Raw genomic sequence first — 27,458 nt, 5'->3', positions numbered from 1 at the left:
ATGTCAAATCCGAGTGAAATTACCAAAATATACTCGCACGCATGCGAAAAAGCCTCTTGGTCTCACTCTCACTCTCTCTCTTCTTTTTCTCACTCACGAATCATTACTGTCTCTGTCTCTCACTCTCTCTCGATCTCGATCTCTTTCACGCTCACTCGGTCTCGATCGCTCTCACTCTTCTCGATCTCGGTCTCGGTCTCGATCTCTCTCACTCTCTCAGTCTCGGTCTCTCTCTTCCTTTCTTCACTCACAAAATCACTCTTCTCTCACTTTAGCTCACCAAAATTGGTCACGTCAGAATTGCTCGCTTGGACTTGTCGTGCCAAAGAAGATGTGCAGAGGAGAAGAAGCCAAAGAAGAAGAAGATGCGCAAAGGAAGAAAAAAAAGGGAGAAATTGGGGTGGTCATTCAAACTACAAAACCCAAACCGTTTCTAAAAACCAAACCGAATCGAACTGAAAACTTAGTTAAACCGAAAAATATGGTTTGATCCGATTCGAAGAAAATTTGAAACCGAATCAAACCATTTTTAACTTTTATATATTTAAAAAAAAAAGAAAAAAAAAAACCAAATTTAAAATCGAACCACTTTTAATTTAAAAAACAAAACTGAATTTAAAACCAAACCGAACCGCTTTTTAATTAAAATATATATATATATAACATAAATTTTTTTAAAATGTCAAAACCGAATTTGAACCCAAACTGAACTGCACCGAACCAAACCATTTCCACCCCTAGGGGGAAAGACAAGGCAATGTTGGAGAAGAGGAAAGAAAAAATCAAGAAAATAAAAGCAATATTGTAACTTCACGTGATCTGACATCAACTAAAAGACATTTGGCATTTTTTTTTTTAGAAACTAGGTCATTTGCCATCTTAGACCTTTAAAATAGATTTTTTGTGCAATTTTCCCAAGATTACCAGATTTATCACCTGTTACAATTGAGGTGTTAAGATGTATGAATAATTGACACGAAATTCTAGCAAGAAAACTCAGTATGGATACGGACCTTGGCGATTTCAATGGACCGGCCAGAGGTTCAATCAATCAGAATAACGAGAGGAAAGATCAACTCTGGAAAACTCATTCAATGTTGGTGAAGTTCTAAAATAGAAGTTGAATCTCAATCCATCCTTGAACGAAGAAATCTTAAAGCATCCTGAGATCAATAGTGAAGAAACCGATATCCAAGAACCCAATGAGGATATACATTCATCACGTCAACAAAACACTGCCCAGAATTTGGATCAACAATTTCCCATGGCTACAACAGACCCAAGAATTCAGCCAAATCCTGTTCCTATTGATGGCAGTATACAGAGGAAGTGGAAAAGAGCACAAATTTACAAAGTCCTGATGAATTGTCTAGACGTTTTAGTGAAAGAACGTCTCTCTAACTCGTAGATATCCGGCGGTGGTTGATAAGCAACCCCGCCAGAACGAACGAATATGTTTTGTTGGAATAATGTTAATGGATGGGAGAGTCAAAGGGCATTCCAAACATCCGAAATCAAGTAATTAATTTCCATAATCTCCATGTAATTTTTCTTCTTATCAGAAACAATATGTAAGTTTTGTGAGAATGGAGCATTTGAAATTCTTGAAAGTATTACCTTAATAACAAAAAACATTTAATAATTGAATTTAATATTATACACGGATTCAAACTAGTGACTACCTAACTAAAATTTAATATCCATTGAGTTCTCTTGGTCTTCAATAACCGGTTCCTTTTGTTGCCAAACAATGCTTTGCTGTATGGTATACCAACAATATAAACAAGCAGTCAAACTTGTGCAGCATCCAGAAGAAATTACTCCCTTAACATCCTCACTTTACATTAAAATCAATTGTGGTTTCTAGTTTGATTTTCAGTCCATCAGATATGATTCAGCTGTGAGAGGCATTTTCATTTAAAGTTAACCCACATTTCTACACTATATCATCAATTCCAGTAGGAAATACAGATCTTCAAGAACAAAATATTCCAATGGGCTAATGCTTACCTCCCCCGAAGTTATATCTATTGAATACCATTGACAAGAAAAGGTCCGAATTTTCAAATGCCATAATAACAATCTTCACAGGATGGGGAGAAGGCAATCGGACCTGAGCACCAGAAACAGCAAGCAACCATATGACTTCAGGATGATTTTACCTTGGCCAGCTCGAACAAGACATTGTTGAGAGGTTCACTTAGCTTGCTTCTTTTGCCCTGCTTTGCATGTAATCATGTTGCAATCAAATAAATGAATAAATAACAATCATAGCAACAAAATTCTAATGATGCATACGCAATCTAACAGTGTGTAGGAAGCATCTTTAAAATGTTTGACTAATTAACCATGTTTTTCAATTTTTTAGTGTGTTTGACAATATTTAGATGTATTTTTAAGGTCCTTAAGAGCATTTGAGAAACATCTAAGAATAGTTTCAGTTTAAAAATATTACCTCCGAACAAGGGGGAGCCAAAAAATTTCTTAGGGAGGAGCAAATTTTTTTTATTCAACTTTCAATAGATATAATATTCAATCTTAAAAGTTTTTGGGAGGAGAAACAAGAGAAGCTACCAAATCTTAAATATTTTGAATATACTTTTAGAATTACAACATACTAAGAGGGAGGCAATTCCAAATTTACCGGAAAAGGTTAGGACAAAATTTTAATTATTTTACTATCACTCTTTTAAAGTCTTCATTTTTCTTCTTTACCCATACATTTGTAGTTCTTTTATTATATATTTTCACATTGTATTGTAATTGATCACACGTGCATACTTTTTACCCATTAGCAAATCCCTAAATTTCAAGTAAAGACTTAGTTGTTGTATTTATAAACTAGGACGACCTACTTGATCTAAGAAAAATACAAGAGGACCAAATAACAGAATAAGTACAAAAACAAAGTGTGTTTTTTTAGTTCAACAAGTAGAAGTGAAGATTTAACCCTCTAACCTTTTGATTCACGGTACAATGCCTTAGCCAATTTAGCTATGCTCAGGTAGGCAGAAAAAAAATGTGTTTTAATTACAGAAATCATTAAAACTTATACCGTACCTTCAAGGACGGAAGAAGAGCAAAAACTTCATCAGTAGTGTCTGGGCAGACATTAGCAATCACACATATCTGAATTAATATTAATACTAGGTAAGTTCATTATTTGAAAGAACTAATTTTGAGAAAGGCAAAAAAGAAGATAGATATAACTACCTCACTTTCCGTTAAGCCATGTTTCTTGAGGGTTCTAGAACTTTTAGTTAAGCACCCAAATGAACAGACTAGAATGAAAACGAGCACCAGCTGGGTTGATATAAAAGCATACTTCCACAGTAGTATATAAATTGATTCCATCCAAAATAAAGAGATACAAAGAAAAATTTACAATACAATCTAATGGGCCTATTCATCAGATCAAGGATACTCAAGAACTGGTCTAACTGACTCAGAATTTACATAGTGGTTGGCTCTTTTAGCATATTGCAATCCCCTATCAAACGACCTAAGATAAAAGCAATTCAAGTTCGTAAGCATATGAAATTATTCTTTCAAATACATAGTTAATAATATTGACTCACGTGGGGATTTTTATGGTTGGATCAGCGGATAGAAGAACCATCTGATCTTGGATTCCCTGTAAAAGTTGTGCAGCCTCACAGTCCATAAGGCATTGGCATTTAACATTCTTGGGAAGTTCTGCATGCCAATTTAAAACCAAAACAACAATAAACAGCATAATTTGATTAGCATACCCTCCAAAAATTTCATCCAACAAACAACTTCATACCAGGAGACATACTTCTCTTATCCCGTCAGTAAAATAAATAAAAATAAAAATAAAAAATATGGCCTCAGAACAGAAAAGAGAAAACAGTCGGTTGGCATACAAAGACTGATCTTCCATGATATGAATAACAGCAAAAACTGATACATTCATGACCATGTAATACCAAATAAAACCATAGTCGAAGTCAAGGCAGTACCCACCTTGCTCAATCTTCAATTCTAGTGGTTGGGGTTCCTTTGCAGCAGAAGCCTTCGTATTTACACCTTTTCCTCCTTTACCCAAGTCACCTACGAGCCACAATTGGAAAGGAGAGAAAATTTGTATTAGCAGAAAAACAACAGATGAACTCTGTAGAAAGATGAGTAATATAGAAAATAAAATGAACATTTAAAACTAGTACCATTTTTGCCACTGTATTTCATTGAAAAAGTACTCTGCGCATCAACTGATCCTGTATGTACAATTACATCCGAATTAAGTAGTTTTATATAGGTAAGCACATTATTTTCAGACAGATAATTGATTTAACATTGGCCCATCAAGTGATTTGCATAACACAAGAAATATCACTGTTATACATATATATATTTAAAATAAAAAAAAATAAAAAAAATAAAAAAAAATAAAAAGACTATTGACCTTGAGCATCGAATTGGACTTTCCTTCCCTTCTTTAGCTTCGACAAACTATCATCCTTTCCTTTAAGAGAAGCTATGCAACAAGTCAGGAAGCATTTGGATATATATTGGGCAAACAAACAAAAAAAATGTGAACAAGAGAAGAAACCGTGATGCCTAAAAATAATTTCCAGTGATGCTTAATTATCCTAACCCTGATATACCTCGTTTAAATGCCCAGTTCCATAGAAAATATCACTAATTATAGTTTAATGATGTATTCCTGTAACCTATGATCCATTTAGCAAACTACACGCATAATTCATCGAAAGCTGGAAGCAACAAGGGTTCACAAATTTGCCGTTCTGTACAAAACAGTAGTGATAGTAGCACCCAAGAGGTTCTCAAAACAAAATCTTGGTTGAAGATTGAGAAGTAATTAGAAGAAGAGTGAATTCAGTAGCGTCAGAAGACATTAACGATACGAACCATCCTTGAGAGCGGAAGATTTGAGGGAAGACTTTGCAGGTTTTTTCTGCACTGGAAAACCCTTTTCGCCTTTATCCGACATTACTGAAAATTGTTCCCTCGCTTCACTGCAATTAAGCTCCAAGCAAAACCTACTTCAGAAAACCCAAATTAAGGCATTCATGAGATGCTTTTCTCAGTTTACAAATCAGAAACTGAAACATTATCTTTCCTAGAACCAAAAATAGAGAAATATAGGAAAAAAGAATCGACAGAAAGTAGAGCAAAGAGGAGTAAAATAAGAAGGAATATGAGAAGAATGCAATGGTGGACGTGGATGGAGAAAAGGACCTGTTGGTTGATCGGAAAATGGGAGAATCTTCCCTTTCGTCTTGCGCAACGGGACGACTGACGAGCCTGGTTTCAATTTTCAATTCTCAAGGATTTTTCAAGTAAAGAGCCCAATTACCAGTAAATTGAAATTAGAAAAATAAAAATTGCAGAATTAATATTTAAATTATACTTCTTTTTTTTTTTGGAAGCTGATATTTACTTGAATTAAATATCACTGGGTCTCAAAATTTTATTTCGATATTTTAAAATGTATAGTTCAACAATATGCGAAGGGAAGGAAGTGGTGGATTCAAACCCCTATATTAATTATCTCTGGCTTTTATTAAATTACACATTCTGTTTATAAAAGGAAAATTTTAAAAAAAAAAATTACTATAGAAAAATGTACAACTATTTAGAAAAATAAGAAAAAAAAATACTAATAGACTTTTATCATATAATATTAATGATAGACTTTAATATGTTCTATCATTTTCTTAAAGGTATTGTAATTAAAGTGTGGGATGAGGGAATCGAACCTCAAACCTCGAGATTGATAGTACAAGCACATTTTTTTTTGTGTAAATGGTTTCTTTTATTTTTCTATTTCTAAAAATTTTCCTAAAATTTTTATAATAATTATTTAATGATAAAAATAAACTTAGATATCTTAATCAAAGGTATCTAACTTAGATTTCTATCCGCGTCTATCACATAATATTAATGATAGCCTTCAATCTATTTTAACGTTGATAGATACTAGATTAAATTTTATTATTTTGTGTAAATGGTTTCCTTTATTTTTTTCTATTTTAAAAATCCCCCAAAAGTTTTTATAATACTTATTTAATGATAAAAATAAACTTAGATATCTTAATCAAAGGTTTTCACAAGTCTTCTTTCAATATGCCAATGTGATTCCAAACTTTTGTAGATTTTTTGACCGGCAACGATCGAAGAGGTGCACATTTAGTAGTTTATCCATTTGCGGAATAATCAGACATATAAAAATAATTACACTATCATTTGAAAATATAGCAGGAGATGAGATGTTTTTGAATTATAGCAAAATGATGAATGTCACGTGAGTCCAATTTTCTAAAATCCTAAAATACCCTCATCATACTTTTAATTACAGTGTTATTAATTTGACATATTCATTAATGAGACTGTAATTAATTGCTCTTATCCCAACAGACTTTCAACATCAACTAATTTCGTCATTTCAAACGGATAATTTGCCATAAATCTCGTGATTTAGTAGTTGTTTTGAATTTTAGAATAAAGTTTAATAGGTGTTTTGAATTTTCGAATAGTGTACATCAACTAATTTTCAAATATTGTTTTGAAATTTGAAATATCATATTATATCAATTATCCTAACTAAGATTTGTTATTTATATTATACTTTCTATTAATCTTAATCAAGATTCACGGGTTTTAAATTATTTTGAACGTTATATTTATTATCCTTTTGTTTCAACCATAAAACATTAGAATACAACACGTAGCTCTAACTTTCTTCATCTTCTATTTTCTTGCTATCACTATTCGATGGTAGGTGGTATGGAAATAATCGCTATCATGACTTCCGATTTATTTAGATTCTGTTGCTTTGAATACATCTTTTTCAATTTTCATCCTTTTTTAATTGATTTTATTTTTTGCTCTCAATCGCCGACGAGTCTACCTTGGAGATTTGACTTAATCGATCAAATCCAATGTGATTCCTAGTTTTGGCCAAAGTGATTCCTATTGAGCGTGAAAAGATAGGCCAAGTATATGGACGATGTTGGTATTAGCTATTTTGCCTTGGGGTTTTAAACCCACCTTGATGGATTTGATCATGGAAGGATGTACCATCGTCGAATATGGTTTGGTTAATTGATTAATTGTATTGTATTTGTTTTTAAGTTTGTTTAATATATTTGTTGGGCATATTTTAGAAATTAATTACAGTGTATTTGTAAGTCACATCAATATTTGTATAGCAAAAAACTTTCAAAGTTCAACTTTCAAAAAACCTTGGATGACTACACAACCAAATTACACCATAACTAATTTTCTGTTTCTTTTATTTATTTTCTCTTAAAATATCTCTCCTATTTTAAATCATCAATTATTTTCTCCTAAAATATCTCCCCTATTTTAAATCATGTTACTCTTTTTTTAAATATCAAAACTAAACTATTTTTTTTTTCAAATATTATTTTATTATTTGTATCTTTTTTTCAACTTATTTTATGTTTTTTTCATTTTGATTTCTTAATTAATTTGAAAAATCTATACAAACAAATATCGAACTTTTTTTTATTAATTTAAAAAATAAATCCATTTAAAGTAGTAGAGTGGAACTGGAGTGATCACTAGTGGCTCTGAATAAGCAATAAATGAAGCCAGTCGAGGAGTGAAGTATTAGTGGAAGGAGAGGGAGCTATTTTTACAAATGGAAAGTTAAAATTTGTTATTTTCTTGCTAACCCTGGTTTGCTTCTCATGCCGAAAGATCTTATTGTCTCAATAGTTATAAGCTCACTCCACCCACTTGATGAAATTGGGGAATTAAACAACTTAACTTCAATAGTAAACAAGTTTGCACATTTATTGAACAACTTCATCTTCTACTCTTTCTCTATTTTGTATATTTATTGATAAACTTTATCTTACAACTCTTCACACTATACACAAACTTTCTAACTCCAACATAAACTCAACTCAATGCCCGCAAACACTCCCTAGAGATCAACCTAAGAATTTTTTTAAAAAAAAAATAAAAAATCAAACTCATGATAACTCATATGAGAATATATCCTTAAACTAATTGAGTTATATTAGATTGTCATGTAGAGATAAACATATTATCGATGAACTCAAATTGGCAAAATGTTATGGTATTGAATTCGACAAATTACGAAGAATGTTGATACATTTCAAGTTATTAACAACATTGTTGCAAAAGTCAGACAACATGACAAAAACACCCTTCTCACAAACTTGTCTCCAAATTTTATATTCCATTTTTTAAAATTTTATTTTAGAAGGGGGATTCCATTTCGTGGCTTTTTTTAATTTTTAAAAAAATATGTATATCATAGTATTACTAAAGATATATTACAGTTTATAACTACAATATTACAAAATATAATATCAATATATTCAAATTCGATAATACTGCTAATTATTGTTCAATGAAATGCAGTAAAAAACACAGGGCATAAAGATAATCACTTTCAGGTTGTACTATCAGTAAAAATCACATTTAGAAATTGAACTGATGGGTTTTAAAGAAGAAACAAATAAAAAATTATAAGAACCAAGCGTTAAAAATACAAAAAATGCACAGATCAAAATCATAAACCTAACTACAATTTATACTTGGAATTTCGCTTAAACTGGGCTCGGATTCAGGTGAATTGCGAGCACAACAGAACATTTCCAATTTCGTTCAACAAAAAGAAAGAAAAAAACAGCTACAATCATATCAATCAAATTCAAAACAGAACTTGCAAGCCAAACAGTCATTGACATGTACCAATAAAACTCCCCAATGAGAGACATCTCACGTATCATCTACTTGCGAGTGAAACACGAAACTTGGGAATGTGGTCGTGATATCCCTGCCAGTGCCAATATAAAGTGTAAGAGTATGTTTGGAATGACTTTTTTAAGTGCTTACAAAAGTGTTTTTAAGTGTGAAATAAAAAATATTCTTAAGTACTTGAAAAGTCATTTCATTTCAATCTGATTCTAAAATAACTAAGCAAATACCACTAGAATGATGGATAAGTCTGAGATGTCTTTAGGAAAAAAGTAATAAAGCACTTCCAAGATAAAATTGATTTAGCTATTTCTGATTTTAAAAAAAATTAATAATTTAAGAGTAAACACCCTCTTGGTTAATAAGGGAGGTCAGAAGATGCAGCTCACTCACTTGAGATATTGGAGAGTCATATTCTTCAAAAGTGATGGATGCCTCAAAACAAGGTTTCGCCACTCTTCCTTGTCAATCTTCCCATCGTGTTTTGTGTCAGCTTCTTCGAATGTCTACATAATTAGGAGGTATCCAGGTATTAATTTCAAGAACAGAAACACATCTATGGCCATATAAGATATCGTTTAATTTTAAATAGACAGCACAAAAAATTGCACCTGATAGACATATTCAACAAAGAAAGCGTCAATAGAACACAAACGGTCAAGAAACTCCAAATAAATGCTAATGAAATGGTTTGCACTTTTTCAGTGTTCCTCTTGTCTATATGAAAGAAATTCCCCTCTAGGAGACAGGACCGAGAGGGCATCTGCTAGACTGCTAGAGTCCAGCTTCATAAAATTTCTTGTCTAAATTATTGCGTATTTTGAAAAGCTCAAATGTTTTCTGGCACTTGCATATAATCATCAATAGAGACATGTTTTTGTATTCAGAAATAAGTGTAGACATCTCAATCAACTGTAACTCAGCAGATCCAGAATCGAAGTAGTGAAAATGGAATGAAAAAGAATCCACATGAAAGTCAGCAGATGGGACAATTAAAGTTAAAAGACTAATAGTCACAAAATATTGAAGGTAATGCATTAAAAACCCACTATTGTTCCCTTTTAGTTAACCACAAAAAGACTATATGTAACATAAGTAATCAGATTATGAAGAGAACCTTGTCGATGATACTTTCTATAACATCATCTGACAGATTCATGCCAGATTCAGCAAGCGTAGCCACAACCATCTGCTTTACCTACACAACATTATATTGTATAAATGATCACAATTATTGAGGAAAGCATTTGGAGAATGGTACCCATCGGTAAGAAAAAGTAGTGATAATATTGAAGATGGAAAGTACAAAAAAATATTTAACCCCAACCTCATATTGAAAAACCATAACTTTAAATGGCTTGGCATGACATGATCTTCATGTTTAAAAACATCAAATATAACGCTAAAGCATCAATGAAATTTGACCTTTCAATTTTTAACTCCAAAAATAAAAGAAAAGATTTCCAACAGAACACTGTAAGGGCAAAGAGGCTGTTTCCTGTCATGATACAAGTGTCTCTTCTATAAACTAGAAAGTCAACAACCCAACTTCAGAAAGTATCAACGTCATTGCAGGTCAAGGTCAGCCTCTGGGATAATGAAAAGATGGGCGAGGATTTAGGTGACAATATAGAGTTCAGATTCATGGGAAGATCTCAAATACAACAATTTCTGATCATGTAGTAGAAAAGAAGAAAAATATATTGGCTCATTTCTCAGGTATACAAGGAAGAACTAAAAACTGGACTACGTCAAAAGATTCTGTACATTCTTCTCTAAAAGGTCCTATGGAGTAGACGATAAAATGCATAGTTGATGGTCATTACATATCGATTGATATTATCCATGTAAAATGTTCAGAAACAACCATCAATTAAAAAGGGCAGCCTGCTAACAATCAGTTTGAAAGTGGTCATTGGTCACTGGTCAGCATCTATGCCATGTAATTGTTCAAATAGAGATAAAAAAAATGGCGTTGGATAAGTTACCTCCTGTCTCTCAATGAATCCTTGCTGTTTAAGATTGTATAATTGGAAAGAAACTGCAAATTATTATAAACAATAGATCACAAGATAACCAAAGCAAAGTGATAAGAAAAGCCGACACCAAGAAATTAACTCCAACAACTATAAAACACCAGTTAGTTGTTTTCCTTTTCCAATGGAATGTACAAAAACAAAGGGATGCAACTGTGTATTAAAATTTGATAAACCATATATAAAATATTAGAGTGAGATTTTCCTTGGTGGAGGTACATGTGAAAATTAACATCGAGAAACTTACACTCAATTTTATCATCAATGGGGGCATTGGGGTGAAAGACAGAAAGAGCACGTGCAAATTCTTCAAAATCAAGTATCCCATTATGCTTTGTGTCAAACAGGTCAAAAACCTATAATGTTGAATTACAGAAGTCGTGAGTAGTAAAATCCAGAAAATCAGCCAGCAAATGAGTGGAATAATTTGTACCAAAACAACGCCTATTTGATAGTGATAATAATGTCCTAAAATAATAAATACACCATTTCTCCGGAAGCACAAACCCAACCCCCATAAAAAGAATTGGAAAAGAATCTGATTTGATTAGGCAACTTGAATTCTTCTTTAGCTTTTTTTAACTGCTATCTCTGGTTGAACCACAGATATGCAGAGCATTATACAGTGAGGTGCTAACTACTGTTCTGAAAGTGCTAAAAATAATGCACATGCACATGCATTTAGAAGGTAACTAGTGCAAAAAGTGCTAAATAATAAAAGTGAAGCAGTGAACAACCTTGCAAACTGACAAGGTAATCAAGTATATTTCCCTAGAATGACAACAAGTAGTTGTCAAACTGCCCAAGACTTCAATCACGAAAATGTATGATTGGGGACATTAATTTCAATCAATTAAATGCAGCAACAAGACATTGATTAGAAATATTAGGACCATTTAACTTCATTGGTAGGTAAAAGAATCAAATAACATATGAAGGGCCGTCTGAACCAGTCAAATTATAGTGGATATGGAAATAGAACCAAAAAAAAAGGTTACCCTATCTGCAAATAAGCTCTCTTTTTTGTTCGTTTTGAACAGTGCCAGTTGAAATTCTTCCTGCAATATAATACAGAGGGAGAGTCAAAACAAAGCAGGGGAATGTGTAGCTCCATGAACAGATTATCATCTTGCAACATGATTGAAAACACTATATTCAAGGGGAAAGTAAAAAAAATATTGAAACAAAACAGTAACTCCTCTAATTGCTGTTACCTTATTGATCAGCCCATCGTCAATCACTGCACTACTAATCTTCTTAAATAGTTCATACAATGCCTCTATTTCACTTACACTGACTGCAATAGAGGAAGCAAACGACTTATGACTGCAAAAATTTACAAGCAAATAAAAAAAGTGGAAGTCTTATCGACACAAATGAATCCAGACTGTAACAAAGAACAAAAGGGAGGAAGAATCCAAGATAAAGAAAAGTACTAATTATTAAACATATGAAAAACAAGATATGAAATGGAATCAAATATCCACGCCAAGAAATCAGATGGATAATAGTGTCTGTCAGGCATCAAGACTGAAAATTCTAGAAACATACATACTGTCTCCCTTGCAAGAGCTTCAGGATCTTGAAGGCCCCTGGGTTGCCTAGACGTATCTGCATCACAACAGTTCGCTATAGCAGCACAGAAATGCTTTATTCCCTCTAGGCATTGAACCATGATCTTTCACAGATGTCAAAACACTCCATACCTGTCCCAAAATTTAGTTAAAAGAAATGTTCAAACAATTTTGTTGAAACAAGCTCACGGCTAATAAACATGACAACCAATCACCAAGTACCGCATAAATCATAAACCCAAGAATCATAATTTCATCAACGCATAAATCATAAACCCAAGAATCATAATTTCGTCAAACAGACATGATTTATCATAGGGAGATTTTATGATTCAGATTACTATAGAAACTTATCCTCCATTCCCAAATCGACATCAACTTCTGGGCAGTAAAGCAACATCAAAGCAATGAATCTAGTTGGATAATAACCAAAATGAAAATAAACGAGAACGAATTACAATTTCATTCAAATATCGTTTAAATGAAATGCCAATCACGATAGCAAACAACTCCGATGAAAGGTAAAATCCCGGATGGCAGCCTCTCAATCAGAAAAAGAAACAATCGATGGAGCAATAACATGTTAGAGAAAATCAAGGGTTTGGAACAAAATTAGGGCTTGTAAACAAATCTGAGAACTAAACAAGAGATTACATTAATAACGCTTAAAAGGAAACGAGAAAACACCATGAAAAAAGCTGAAAAGGAAGATGAATATAGAGATGTAGAGAGTAGGGATCTTCTTGTTTTACCTTTAAAAAATCCGGAGAGAGAAACCGTTGCAGGTTGAAGGCGAATTTGAGCCGAGATTCTGATACATGGCTAACTAATCCTCGTTTTCCTCAAAAATAATTTTGAAAAATAAGAAATTGAGGTTTTTTTTTAAAAAAAAATTATTTTATTTGTTGTTTTGTTACTAAGAGGAAGGACGGCATGTATTAATATGGAGAAAATTCTAATTTCTATTTCCCCTCAAATTTTTCTCTCGTATATATTTTAAACAAAAGTATAGAAAAGATTTTTTTTTTTAATTTTGATAAATATGTTTTAATTTAACTGATGCTAATGATAATAATAACACCAACAACGTTTGTTGTTTTCTTCCTTCTGTATTTTGTGAAATGCTTAGTTGTACCTAACATAATGAAGAAAATTTCATGAGTGTGTTAGTCATTTAAATTTGTAATAGGCTTAATGTTAAATAAAATTGGAAAGAGTATAATGTTGAATTTGTTTTTAAAAGTAAATGACCATTTTTTTAATAACGCTATAAAAAGGGAGGTTTTTAAAAGTAATAAAAAAACCTAAACTATTTACATCAATAGCAAAATTTAAACTCAGTCCAAAGTAAATTAAATAAATGGAAGAAAACCCAGCCCATGGTAGTGAAATACCAAAAATATCCCTAGCCCACACGCGGATAACCCACAACCCGGTAATTAATCGGATTACCCATCAACCGGCATATCGCCCACACCCACCTCTTCTTCTTCTTCCAATGGTTTCTTCTTCATCAAACAGTGCACGATAACAATCTATCTCGCCAATTGTTTTTATTCCGCTACTTCTCCTTCTTTTGTTGGTCATCTTCTTCTGTTGCTTCATTTTCATCTTCTTCTTCTTCATCCTCTATTGCTACTGCTCAATTTACTTCTCCCATTGCCGTTTCTGTTGCTTCTCCTTCAATGTTACAATCTATTATCAAATCTGTTGGGGTTTGTGCTCTAAAGTCTCGTGTCCAGTAGTTCGTAAACAACTTTATATGAACACTTGTGATGTATAATATAAATGATATTTACTTCACTACTTGCTTTCCTGCATGAGACAAAGGAAGCCAATTTTCTTACTCGGTGGGAAGGTAAATGTTGGACTTTTTCTCCCTCTCAAAAGAATGTTTATTTCAGCTATATATAGAAAAATAACAATCACATTCGATGAAGCCTCACATCTGACTTTGCACATTTAGATTTTACCACAAACCAATAAACTTAATATCCCTGGTTATCTGTATGTAACTTAAGCATGTATGTGGTAACATACAAGTGGATCATGTCTTGAGTGATAACCAAAATGGTCTGTAGTATATGGCTATAGGAGGAAAACTTTATCCTGGTAATGCTACGGATGCGGCCCGCTTTGTGGAATGGTCACAAATGTTGTGACTTTTATGAATGTCTGATCCTAATTATTCGTGTAACAGCCATTTGATCCCCATCAAAGTCTACATTGAATCCCTTACAAACTAATGGATGTAAACAAATAGCACGTCCTTCCACTAAAATAGGTTGACATGCGAGCGGGTCCGTCTTATACAAAAAGTTTGTATAAGACCTGACCACGAAGTGTTAACGTCTCGTTATATAACACCGTTCATAACTGAGACTTCACTTCACTAGGATGACCATAGATAACATGACCTCAATCCTAAGTGAGTTGGGAACTCCTACCATTGAAGGCGTTCCTTTGATTTGCATAGGTGCGAATAGCCAGAACGCAAACTCAAACCTACCATTTTGGGGATTCATTTGATTTGGGAGCTGGGAACTTAGCTTCAAAAGATGGAATTCACTCCTTCCCCGAGGCAGGAGTAAGTAGATAGATAACTCCCTTAAGGGTTGTTTCCAGGGCTTGAACGATGTGGTGCCACACACTTTCTCATGGCCCGAGAGGTGTTCACACATAGTAGGACTATGTTGTATTGTTCATTAGAGGGATCAGTGGTACTTAAGGAGAAAGATGTAAGTATAGGGGCAAAACAGTAAATTGGCCTGCTATAATTACGAGCATCTGTGAAGGGTCATCATACTAATGATTGGTTATATACAATGGACATAGAAATATATTATGGCAAGAAGAGTTCAACCGTCGGTCTTTAGTGAAATACCTGACAGTTAACGGATGGTGGATATCGTGACTAAAGAGTTTAGTCAGCTATTCACGTACGGTTGGAGCTTCGAGACATAGGTCCATAAGGTTCTATTGGTAGCTTGGATACAAGTTGAGAGTCAGTTTTTGGGTAAATTTGAAATGTTCAAATTGACAAGAGGGAGTTCGATTATATATAATATAATTGAACAAGTTAATTAAATATGATATAATTAACTTTATGTATGAGATACGTTAATTTGGAAGAAATTGGATATAAATATAATTTATATCTAGTAGAGAAAAAATATTATAATTAATATATGATATTAAATTATAAGTTATGAATGTGATAATATCACATTCATTGGACAGTTATAAAGGAAATGGAAAGGCGTCTCTTCGTTCTAAATAACGGAAGAGTGCATTATAAATTGTAGACGGTGTGTTGGTCTCAAAATGCACGGATATTGTAAAAAAGATAGTGTCATCGTTTAGAAATCAGTGCCGATATGATATTTTACATATACGATATACGATATTGCTAAGCGATCGCATACCAATTACACCGTCGCGCGCTATTATCTAAATGATCGTTTAGCTCCCGGTATTTACTAAACGATCGTATCTAAATGATCGTTTTGAACGATCACTCACCCTTTTCCTACACGATCGTTTGGACAATCGTTTACCTTTTCCTACACGATCTTTTAAACGATCGTTTACTTTTACTATACGATTGTATACTTCACCTAAACGATCAAGCATATTATCTATGCGATAAACGACTGTATCTCCCACTTACTTGATCGTTGTGTACGGTCGCTCTTCCTCCTTTCCTCTACCAAATCCGAACAAAGCCCACACTTTGGATTCTCACTCCAAGAATACTGAGGGCTCTAAGTGGTGTTGTCTTCTCCATTTCCTACTGTCCAAGTGGTGACTGTTCAAGGTAAACGGTTGGGCTTCAGACTCGCTGTGAAGAAAAAATCTTCATCTAGTATGATTTCTTGATCCCTTTAGCATTATGAAAGTATGTTTGAATGTATATGCGGTAATTCTGTCACAATGAATGGGAAAGATCTGCTTCCGCTCGTAGGTACTCTTGAATAAGAGTTCATTCAATTGGTATAAGAGCACCCAATTTTCTGATATTCTAATTCATTGCTGCAAAAGAATTGTAAATATGTTCTTGGTGGGTGCATTTCTACACTGTTTAATCGTTAAATTGCTATAGATGTACAGATTTATGGATGTTTTTGTGGATATTAGCCTCAGTTTGTTTTAATTCTTTTACATTTGCGATTGTTTATAAAGGCCCCTGCATTTTTGGGAATTAATAATCGTTATTGAGCTTGTATTCAAAGTCTGTTTGAGTTTTGAATCGTTCGAAAAGAAGATCAGAGCAAGCATTGTGGTTCTTCGAGGAAGGTATGCGATCAAGTGTTGATCGCATCATGCAGACGATGGGGAATGCGATCAAGTGTTGATCGCATCGTGTAGTCGATGGAGTACGCAATTGTTGTTGATCACATCGGTTAGACGATGGAGTATGCGATCGCTGTTGATCACATCGGTTAAATGATGGAGTATGCGATCAAGTGTTGATCGCATCGTGCAGTCGATGGGGTACGCGATCGCTGATGATCGCATTGTGTAGACGATCGGGTAAGTAATCAAGGGTTGATCGCATCGTGTCGAAGATTGGTTACACGATCACTGAGTATCAGGTCGTGTAGAGACGATGTGATGCTCGTGTATTGCTTAACGCACGTGCACTGGACGATCGTTTAGGGCAGCAAGCTTTATCGCTTTGTAACTAACTAAACAATCGCTTAGTAATGCAAGGTAAATCGTTTACCTGACGTCGTGTTAAGCGATCACATAGACGATCGTTTTGTCAGTGATGCGTTATTTTATGATGTGGAAATGTGGATGAAATGTGATGATGAAAATACGTTGAGCACTCGAGTTTTTTAAGTGGAATCCAAGTGTAAACCCCACTGAGTTCCTGGTAAGTCTAGGGTCGAACTTAGGGACTTGTGAAAACAGGTTGCGGTGGTAATTTTTAGAAAACTTTGCGGTAATCGGTAACTCAATTAATTGTAGGTTTGTTGGTTGATTGCGGTAATGAAAAATAAATAAATGCGGCGGATTTTGAGAAAAGTCTGATTGTGGGATAGATGCATTGATTCTGCGGATGAACGGGTTGAGAAGGTCTTTAGCTAGTGTTACTTGGGAATGCATCAGACTATGCGATCATGCTACAACCATGCACAGCAAGTCATTTTCCAATGTAAATGCGATGCTTCTAAGTCTAGGATGCATGTTGAATTCAAAAGTATCCATAGAGCTTAATATTAAGTCTCTACTTTTTTTTCTATGCGATGATGCAAGATGCATGAAGGCAAGGTGACCGCACACAATCATATCCTATCTCTAGGATGCATGCGATGCGTTAATAGCAAACAGTGCTTATTTCTAAGCTTCTATCTCTTGATTATACGTTCTAATCTGGCTCTCTCGAACCTAGATTCTAATATGACCTTTCCAAGCCTAGATCCTGTCCTTAGACTACCCTCCTAAGTATCTTTAATCGACGAATGAAGCATACATAATACAAGATAATCACATGGAATGAAGATCCCTAGTTAAGCTAGCTAAGCGCTTCTCAACCCATTCGACAGATTTAGCTACTCATACGTAAATAACAGAGAGTGAACAGATATAGAGAAGTAAATTCCATTTTTATAAATGAGTTTGAATACAAAATAACAATGGAAGTTAAAGGTAGAGAGCCTGCTAGCAATCCCTTGTTGCCCAAGGCTTTTACACTGGCAACTCTATTCGGTTCAAAAGATATTCCTGCTTCCACAGGAGTCAGCCCTCTCTCTAATCTTGAAGCTTCCAACGCTCTCCCAAACTTACCGGAACGATCTGTCAGCACAACCTCCTTCTCTTTCGTCTGCCTTAAAATAAAAGAAAATCTAAGAACAAGGCTAAACTATGAACAGAACTTGTGAACTCGGAACTTTCGAATTGGTGAACCCCTTTTCTGAAGGATGCCTTTGGTATTTATAGAGCTTCGAGGTGAAGGCGGCTTCTTTCTTATGATTGCACAGATGGGATGGTTTTAATTCCCTGACTGATGTGCCGAATATTTGTCACCGAAAAGCTGAATGTACTTGTTATCGTTAGCGGTTTTCAGCTTAATTCGGAATCGACCGTCATCAGCTTTCTGTCCCATCGTGATTAATTATGCCTTTCACCCAGATGCGCCCACCAAGTTGCGCTAACTCTATGTGACAATCCTTCTTGAACAGATGTTTGTGAACACAAATGACCGCAAAGCCTTGTGGTAATGTTGCGCTCGACCAATAATTTCTTATAATCGCTCTTTTCGCCTTGCGTCAACGCATATTCTGCATAAAAATACAAAAATCAACTGCTTCTATGTGATGAATGCATGTGATCATAATATTATGAATTTGATGCTTTTTGGACACAATCTAACATATTTTATCAATGCAAGCCAACATTGTTTAAGAACTTAGCACTATGATAACGTGCCTTTCTGCCTGTTATCAATCAACAAGCTTCATCACTTAGTAACTGACTAAATGATCGCTTAGTAATGCAAGGTAAATCGTTTACCTGACGCCGTGTTAAGTGTACGCATAGACGATCGTTTTGGTCAGCAAGCTTCATCGTTTAGTAACTGATTAAACGATTGCTTAGTAATGCAAGGTAAATCATTTACCTGACGCTGCGTTGAGCAATCGCATAGGCGATCAGGTTTCGTTGCCTCATTGTCGTCTACGCGATCATTTAATTTTGCTTCTATCGTCTAGTTTGTGTTGGATGATCGTCTACCTACGACATGTACTACACAATGGAGTCTTCTTGATGGTTCAAGACCCAGTTCGCCTGTGAATCGATTTGCTCGATGAAAAATGTAATAGATAGGGTTATTTCATTCTGGTTTTGTAAAGGCTCATCCCGATCCATTAATCCTTTATTTATTTATTACATGCAATGTATGTTTTTAATATGTCATATGGTATGCACATATAGTTAAATTCTACCTTAGGTCATGCATATTCTCTTTTTTATAAGTGTTATAATTTAGAGAAACATGTTTTAATTTACATAAATGCATGCTCATGCATCATATAATATAAGGGTTATATTTATGTATGCTTTATTTATTTTTTTAACGTTATATTTATAAGCGTTATAAATACTTCGTTATGTGGGATGAGTGTTTTAGTTGTTTATTTTATAAATGGTTATAAAATGAAATTAGAACTAAAATAATTAGTAAAAGATTAATATGTAGCAAGGCTATCTATAATAGACCTTTTGTCGAAGGCGGGTTCTGTCTAGGCTGGGGTATTTAAGATGACAGCAACAGAACACCCTTACCTAGGAACCTACCTGGAAAGGTAATTTAGATAGATTTGATGCATGCATGCAAACTAAGGCCAGTCTATTAAAGAGTTTAATGTGACTACTTGGATTTTTAAAAAAAAAAAAAAAAATTCAAAGACAAAAGTTATTTTTTAGAAAACTTTATAAATGACTTAGATCATAATCAGTAGCCGAATTGACTAGGTTAATAAACCCCTAGGTAGAACATTAAGTGGGAGGTTCTTAGGGCATTTGATGCCTCATTTTCACCTCTCGTGTTTCTCCCTCATAGTCCACACTGTGAGATCTACCCTCGGCCTCAGGACACCTTTGGCGTGTTCCCCCAACGAATGGTGTTTGAGTAGGTCAATATCAAGGTGAAAGGAGAGAGTGTTCATAGTAAGTGGGAGCGGGAAGTGCGACAGCATATCCTTCGGTCTCTCTAATTGGATTGAATAAAGTTTCTGAACATCGCCTCGTGGCACCTTGGGTGTGTCCCCCTATAGGATGGTTGTTTTGCACGTTTCTTTATTTGATCTCTTGTAAGAGGATAAGGTTACTCAGTTTCTTAGCCTAATCTATCTTTCCCCTACGGTGAGTGCATTAGGGCGGGACTCTGGAGACGAAAACGAGGGGTACACTTACGCAGGATTGTTAAGGGTTAATTATTCTGGACCAAACAAATGGTGGCTATTAGGTTTAGTTCCAAGAGTTGGTTCTGCTTAATGGTTGAGATTGTTTCATCCTAGTGAAGGGCCATCCGATCACCCCACCGGTGAAGTTTCACTTAGGGTACTTGGAATATGTTTTGCTAAAAATTAATTGGTTAATTAAAATGTGGTTTTTGCAAAGTCTTATAAAAGGTTATTCATTTTTTTTCCAGCAACGATTTTTAATGGCATCATCCACTATCAATTTGCTTAGTACCGAAAAATTGAATGGCCAAAACTATTCAAGTTGGAAACATATGCTCACGATGATACTCATCATCGAGGATCTGAAGTTTGTCCTTATGGAGGAATGTCCTCCTATTCCACCTTAGGACACTACTCGAAATGTTCAGGTAGCGTACAAGCATTAGACACGGGTAAATGAAAAGGCCCAAGCCTATATTCTGGCCAGTCTTAGTGACGTGTTGGCTAAGCAACACGAGTCCAAGGTCTCAGCTCGTGAGATCATGGAATCCCTGTGGGGAATGTTCAGACAGCCGTCTAAACAGCTCAAGCATGAGGCTCTGAAACACATCTTCAGCTCTAAAATGGAGGAAGGCACCTCTGTTCGTGAACACGTGCTGAATATGAGGATCTACTTTAACGTGGTAGAGATGAATGGGTCTAAAATCGATGAGGGTAGTCAGGTTAGCATTATCCTGCATTCATTTCCAGAGAGTTTCCTCCACTTTGTTAGCAATACGATTTTAACAAAGTGGAATACTCCCTTACCACTCTCCTCAACGAGTTGCAGACTTACCAATACTTGCTGAAAGTAAGGAGAAAAAGGGAGGTGAGGCAAATGTTGTCTCATCCTCTAAAAGGTTTTATCGAGGTTCGATCTCAGGAACAAAGTCTGCACCTTCCACTTCTAACTCTGGAAAGGGGGAAAAGAAGAAGAGTGGTACAAGGAAAGGGAATGCGCCTGCTAACCCACCACCTATCGCCTAGAAGAAGCGTCCACCGTCGGTTGAAAAAGGAAAATGTTTCCACTGTGACTAGGACGGATACTGGAAGAGGAATTTTCCTTGTTATCTGAAGGAAAAGAAAGCTGCCAAGGCTAAGGTCAAGGCAGACATAGGTAAAAATGATTTGCTTGTATTAGAAACTTGTTTAGTGGAGAATGATGATTCTACTTGGATATTAGATTCGGGCGTCACTAATAATGTATGTTCTTCTTTTCAGAGGATTTGATCATGACGACAATTGGAAGCTGGTGAGATGACTATGCGAGTAGGCATCGGGCACGTCATCTCAGCTGTGGCAGTGGAAGACATCCAGTTTACTTTACAGAATAGGTTTCTTATATTAAAAGATGTCTTTGTAGTTCCTGAACTAAAAAGGAACCTTATTTCTATAAAATGTTTGTTACAATACAATTACACTATTTCTTTTAAATTGAATAAAGCGTTTATTCGTAAGGATGGTGTTGAAATTTGTACAGCTAAACTGGAAAATAACTTATATATGCTAAGATCTTTAGCCTTAAGTTCCCTCCATAACATAGAGATGTTTAAATCTGTCGTAACTCAATCTAAACGTTAACGAGTTTCTCCAAAAGAAAATGCCCGACTTTGGCACATTCGATTAGGGCACATCAATCTCAATAGAATTAAGAGATTGGTGAAGAATTACCCTCTAAGTGAGTTAGAGGAAAATTCTTTACCGGTGTGCGAATCTTGCCTTGAAGGTAAGATGACTAAACGACCTTTTACTGAAAAAGGTTATCGAGTCAAAGAGCCTCTTGAATTAGTACATTCTGACCTTTATGGTCCTATGAATGTACGAGCTCGAGGAGGCCATGAGTACTTTATCAGTTTTACTGATGATTACTCGAGATATGGGTATGTCTATTTAATGCAACGAAAGTCTGAATCATTTGAAAAGTTCAAATTGTTTAAGGTCGAAGATGAAAATGCTTTGAATAGACGAAAAAAAACACTTTGGTCAGATCGAGGTCGAGAGTTTTTGGATTCTGAGTTCCAAGACTATTTATTAGAACATGGAATTGTTTCCCAACTCTCGGCACCAGGTACACCTCAGCAAAATGGTGTAACAGAGAGGAGAAACAGAACCTTGTTGGACATGGTTCGTTCGATGATGAGTTACGCTTCCTTATAGGACTTGTTTTGGTGTTTCACAGTGGAGACTACGGTATAAAATCTCAATTGTGTTCCTTCTAAGAGTGTTATAAAGACACCTCTAGAGTTATGAAACGGGCATAAAGCTAGTTTACCTCACTTCCGCATATGGGGTTGCCCGGCACATGTGCTTGAGGCAAATCCTAAGAAGTTGGAATCACGATCGAGGTTGTAGGCTACCCTAAAGGTACACAAGGAGGTTACTTTTATGATCCGTCCGAAATCAAGGTGTTTATTTCCATGAACGGTACTTTCCTAAAGGAGGATCATATCAGGGAGCATAGTCCACGTAGTAAAGTCGTGTTAAATAACTTTTCCAAAGAAACTATTGAAGCTTCAACAAGAGTTGTTGAAGGATCTGATTCATCAACCAGAATTGTTGATGATAGTTCATCTGGTAGGCCGATTCCACCTCAAGAGTTGAGGAAACCTCAACGCAGTGGGAGGGTTACGAACCCGTCTAATCGCTATCTAGGTTTCATGGAAATCCTAGCAATGGTGACAGATGGCGACGTTGAGGATCCGTTGTCCTATAAAAAGACAATGGAGGATGTTGACCGAGATGAATGGGTCAAAGCCAATCTCGAGATGAAGTCGATGTACTTAAACTCGGTATGGGATCTTGTAGATCAGCCTAATGGGGTAAGACCTATATGTTGTAAATGGATCTACAAGCGCAAACGGGGTGCTGATGGGAAGGTGCAAACCTTCGAGGCTTGACTTGTGGAAAAGGGTTATTCCCAAGTGGAGGGAGTCAAGTATAGGGAGACTTTCTCACCTGTTGCCATGTTAAAGTCGATCCGCATGATAGTGCATCGAGGTTACGTGATTGTCACGAAGATCGTCTTGGAGAAAAACGTTGTTTATTCGTTTATGAAGGCTCTCACGGCTACAGTGCTTGAGAGTCACCATTAGCGCATGGGTCTACGGGACTGCCTCCGGCTGGACTAGGGCAAATGGGAGATTTTGTTGCATTGGGTTTTTATGCCCTAGTTTATTGTTTTGTACTTGTTTACTTGTACTCCCCACATCGCTTTAGGACAAGTGGGAGATTGTTGGGGTTTGTACCCTAAAGTCTCATGTCCAGTAGTTTGTAAACAACTTTGTACGAACACTTGTGATGTATAATATAAATGATATTTACTTCACTACTTGATTTTGCACATTTAGATTTTACCACAAACCAATAAACTTAATATCCCTGGTTATCTGTATGTAACTTAAGCATGTATGTGGTGACATAAAAGTGGTTCATGTCTTGAGTGATAACTAAAATGGTCTGTAGTATATGGATATATGAGGGAAACCTTATCCTGGTAACGCTAGAGATGCGACCTGCTTTGTGGAATGGTCACAAGTGTTGTGACTTGTCACAGATGGTCTGATATTGGTCATTCATGTAGGGGACAGGCGAGCGGGGGCGTCCTATACAAAGAGTTATTATAAGACCTGACCACAAAGTATTAACGTCTCATTATATAACACCGTTCATAACTGAGACTTCACTTCACTAGGATGACATGGGTAACATGACCTCAATCCTGAGTGAGTTGGGAACTCCTGCCATTGAGGACGTTATTTTGATTTGCATGGGTGCGAGTGGCCAGAACGCCGACTCAAAACTACCATTTTGAGGATTCGTCTGATTTGGGAGCTGGGAACTAATTTCACAAGATGAAATTCACTCCTTCCCCGAGGCAGGGGTAAGTAGATAGATAGCTCCCTTAAGGGCTGATTCCAGGACTTGAACGATGTGGTGCCACGCACCTTCTCATGGCCCAAGAGGTGTTCACACATAGTAGGACTATGTTGTATTGTTCATTAGAGGGATCAATGGTACTTAAGGAGGAAGATGTAATTACAAGGGCAAAACGGTAAATTGGCCTGCTGTAATTACGAGCATCTGTGAAAGGTCATCGTACTAATGATTAGTTATATTCAATGGACATAGAAATATATCTATGGCAAGAAGAGTTCAACTATCAGTCTTTAGTGGAATGTCTGGCAGTTAACGGATGGTGGATATCGTGACTAAAGAGTTTAGTTAGCTATTCACGTACCGTTGGAGCTTCGAGCCATAGGTCCATAAGGTCCTTTTGGTAGCTTGGATACAAGTTGAGAGTCAGTTTTTGGGTCAATTTGAAATGTTTAAATTGACAAGAGTGAGTTCGATTATATATAATATAATTGAACAAGTTAATTAATATGATATAATTAACTTTATGTATAAGATACGTTAATTTGGAAGAAATTGGATATAAATATGATTTATATCTAGTAGAGGAAAAATATTATAATTAATATATGATATTAAATTATAAGTTATGAATGTGATAATATCACATTCATTGGACGGTTATAAAGAAAATGAGAAGGCGCCTCTTCGTTCTAAATAACAGAAGAGTGCATTATAAATTGCAGACGGTGTGTTGATCTCAGGATGTGCGGATATTGTGAAAAATATAGTATCATCGTTTAGAAAATCAGTGTCTATTCGATAGTGACTGCACGATCACTTACATATATGATATTGCTAAGCAATCGCATACCAATTACACCGTCGCGCGCTATTATTTAAACGATCGTTTACCTTTTTCCTAAGCGATCGTTTAGCTCCCGGTATTTACTAAATGATCGTATAGGCGATCACTTAGTTTTTCCTACGCGATCATTTGAACCATTGCTCACCCTTTTCCTACACGATTGTTTACCTTTTTCCTACAGGATCGCTTACTTTTACTACACGATGGTATACTTCACCTAAACGATCAAGCATATTGTCTATGCGATAGATGACCACATATCCCACTTGCTTGATCGTTGTGTACGGTCACTCTTCCTTCTTTCCTCTGCCAAATCCAAACAAAGCCCACACTTTGGATTCTCACTCCAAGAATACTGAGGGCTCTAAGTGGTGTTGTCTTCTCCATTTCTTGTTGTCCAAGTGGTGACTGTACAAGATAGACAGTTAGGCTTCAGACTTGCTGTGAAGAAAAAATCTTCATTTAGTATGATTTCTTGATCCCTTTAGCATTATGAAAGTATGTTTGAATGCATATGCGGTAATTCTGTCACAATGAATTGAAAAGATCTGCTTCCGCTCGTAGGTACTCTTGAATAAGAGTTCCTTCAATGGCTTCTTCTTCATTAAACAGTGCACGATAACATTCTATCTTGCCAATTGTTTTTATTCTGCTACTTCTTCTTCTTCTGTTTGTCATCTTCTTCTATTGCTTCATTTTCATCTTCTTCTTCTTCATCCTCTGTTGCTACTGCTCAATCTACTTCTCCCATTGTTGTTGAATCTTTTGTTACTTCTCCTTCAATGTTACAATCTGTTATCAAATCAACTCTTCAAGGTTATAATCATTTTCTTTTCTTTTCATTTCATCAACTCTTCCATTTAATCATAGTTGTTTAAACCTAATTTTGTTTAAATAGATGGTAAGAAAAAAACAAAAAAAGTGGTCAAACATGAATCGTCAACAAACAAAGGAAGCAAATAAAAAGGACAGAAAATAATGAAAGTTGAATCATCAATAAGTAGAGCAAAAGGAAACATAATAAAATTTGAAGAGAATAAGAAATCAAAACAAAGTAGTTGTGATAGAGAATGATAGTTTTCTATCACTATCTATCAGAAATTGACAGTGACAAAACCATTAAACATTGCCTTGATTATTGATTGTTGTTGGTAGATAGTGTTAATGGTTTGCACTATCTAAATTTTTTTTTTTTATTGAGATAGTTTTATGTCTTGTTCATTATCTATCTCCATGTATCAATAGAACTTTAACATGAATACACACTTGTCTATCTGAGATAGAAAGAGATAGTACTCTACGATAGACAGAGAGTGAGATAAAAAGAGATAGAATACTATCTCTCTCTATTTGAGATAGACAGTGATAGACTTCAATGATAAACAGTAATATCAGTTTGTATATGGTTTGCACTCTATATTTTTTTTTGTTCGTAGATAATGTTATGGTTTGTTTATTGTCTTGTTGTGCATTGATGCTTATTTAATAGATACTTGTTTATCTGAGTATATCTATTGATAACTTTGAATTGAGATAGACAAAGATAGAGTACTATCAATGTCTATAAGGGATAAACAGAGATAGTCCTTTATCAATCTCTATCTAAAATAGACAGAGATAGAATACTATCTTTGTCTATCTAAGATAAATAGTGATAGAGATCTATCATTGTCTATCTGAGATAGATAGTGTCGATCTGAGATAGACAATGATAGACTTAAATGATAAACAGTAATATTAGTTTGCATATGGTTTGCACTTTTTTTTTTTTTTTTTGTAGATAGTGCTATATTCTGTTCATTGTCTTGTTATGCATTGATACTTATTTAATAGATACTTCTTTATCTGAGTGTATTCATTGACAACTTTGAATTGAGATAGATAGAGAGAATTCTATCAATGTCTATCTGAGATAGATAGAGATAGAATACCATCTCCGTTTATCTGAGATAGACAGTGATATATAGAATTTTATCATTGTCTATCTAAGATAGATGGAGATAGAATACTATCAATGTCTATCAATAGATAATACATAATATATAATGATTTTATTGCTAGTTATCTTACTATTTTCTAACATGTTTTTAAATATATTTTTTCAACGTGTGGAACATGAGTTAATTATGGAAAACAAGAATAGAAACTTAAGAGTTACTGTGTACTTTAGTATAGAGGTGTTGAATTTGATAAGAACAAACTTAGATATAACAATTTTTCCTCAAGTTTTAAATGGCCCATTTGGACACTTTCTTAATATTAAAATGGCCAAGATACACAACCAAATCCTCAACTACTTAGTAAGAAGGCAATTCTATACAAAGAAGTCAAATGCCCTAGCATTCAACATTAATGGTCGTTATAGTAGAATTTGGATTAAAGGAATTTTATTTAATAATTGGATTGAAAGGCCACAAATTCCCTCAATTAGATTTAG

The 27,458-nt window shown here is 35.0% G+C and overlaps 2 protein-coding genes across 12 annotated transcripts; both read right to left on the bottom strand.

Annotated features, from left to right (window-relative positions):
* Window positions 1-1,817: 1,817 nt before the first annotated feature.
* Window positions 1,818-5,492, bottom strand: LOC120072672 (DNA-directed RNA polymerases IV and V subunit 4-like). 4 transcript variants are annotated; one of them, XM_039025112.2, is made up of 10 exons: window positions 5,224-5,492; window positions 4,894-5,024; window positions 4,427-4,486; window positions 4,188-4,238; window positions 3,988-4,074; window positions 3,579-3,696; window positions 3,425-3,502; window positions 3,214-3,247; window positions 3,061-3,129; window positions 1,818-2,219 (listed from the first exon to the last, which is right to left on the bottom strand). In XM_039025112.2, exons 2-10 carry the CDS (start codon window positions 4,973-4,975, stop codon window positions 2,148-2,150), a joined length of 651 nt encoding a protein of 216 aa, XP_038881040.1. In that variant the 5' UTR covers window positions 4,976-5,024; window positions 5,224-5,492; the 3' UTR covers window positions 1,818-2,147. The 4 variants fall into 4 exon arrangements, with proteins under 4 accessions (XP_038881040.1, XP_038881037.1, XP_038881039.1 ...); XM_039025109.2 differs by having other exon boundaries at window positions 4,427-4,498; window positions 5,224-5,364; XM_039025111.2 differs by having other exon boundaries at window positions 4,427-4,498; window positions 4,894-5,000; window positions 5,224-5,331.
* Window positions 5,493-8,483: 2,991 nt separating this feature from the next.
* LOC120072579 (calcineurin B-like protein 3) lies at window positions 8,484-13,324 on the bottom strand. 8 transcript variants are annotated; one of them, XM_039024970.2, is made up of 9 exons: window positions 13,105-13,324; window positions 12,330-12,484; window positions 11,993-12,075; window positions 11,777-11,836; window positions 11,026-11,134; window positions 10,731-10,783; window positions 9,860-9,940; window positions 9,136-9,248; window positions 8,484-8,821 (listed from the first exon to the last, which is right to left on the bottom strand). In XM_039024970.2, exons 2-9 carry the CDS (start codon window positions 12,451-12,453, stop codon window positions 8,764-8,766), a joined length of 681 nt encoding a protein of 226 aa, XP_038880898.1. In that variant the 5' UTR covers window positions 12,454-12,484; window positions 13,105-13,324; the 3' UTR covers window positions 8,484-8,763. The 8 variants fall into 8 exon arrangements, with proteins under 8 accessions (XP_038880898.1, XP_038880901.1, XP_038880900.1 ...); XM_039024973.2 differs by having other exon boundaries at window positions 11,993-12,104; window positions 12,334-12,484; window positions 13,105-13,244; XM_039024972.2 differs by lacking the exon at window positions 13,105-13,324 and adding an exon at window positions 13,040-13,102.
* Between the last annotated feature and the right edge of the window lie 14,134 nt (window positions 13,325-27,458).

The sequence above is a fragment of the Benincasa hispida genome, chromosome 3 (genome assembly GCF_027475165.1).
Source record: "Benincasa hispida cultivar pf3 chromosome 3, pf3_genome.v1.1, whole genome shotgun sequence".
NCBI lineage: Eukaryota > Viridiplantae > Streptophyta > Magnoliopsida > Cucurbitales > Cucurbitaceae > Benincasa > Benincasa hispida.
This window is presented reverse-complemented; position numbering and strand designations above follow the sequence as displayed.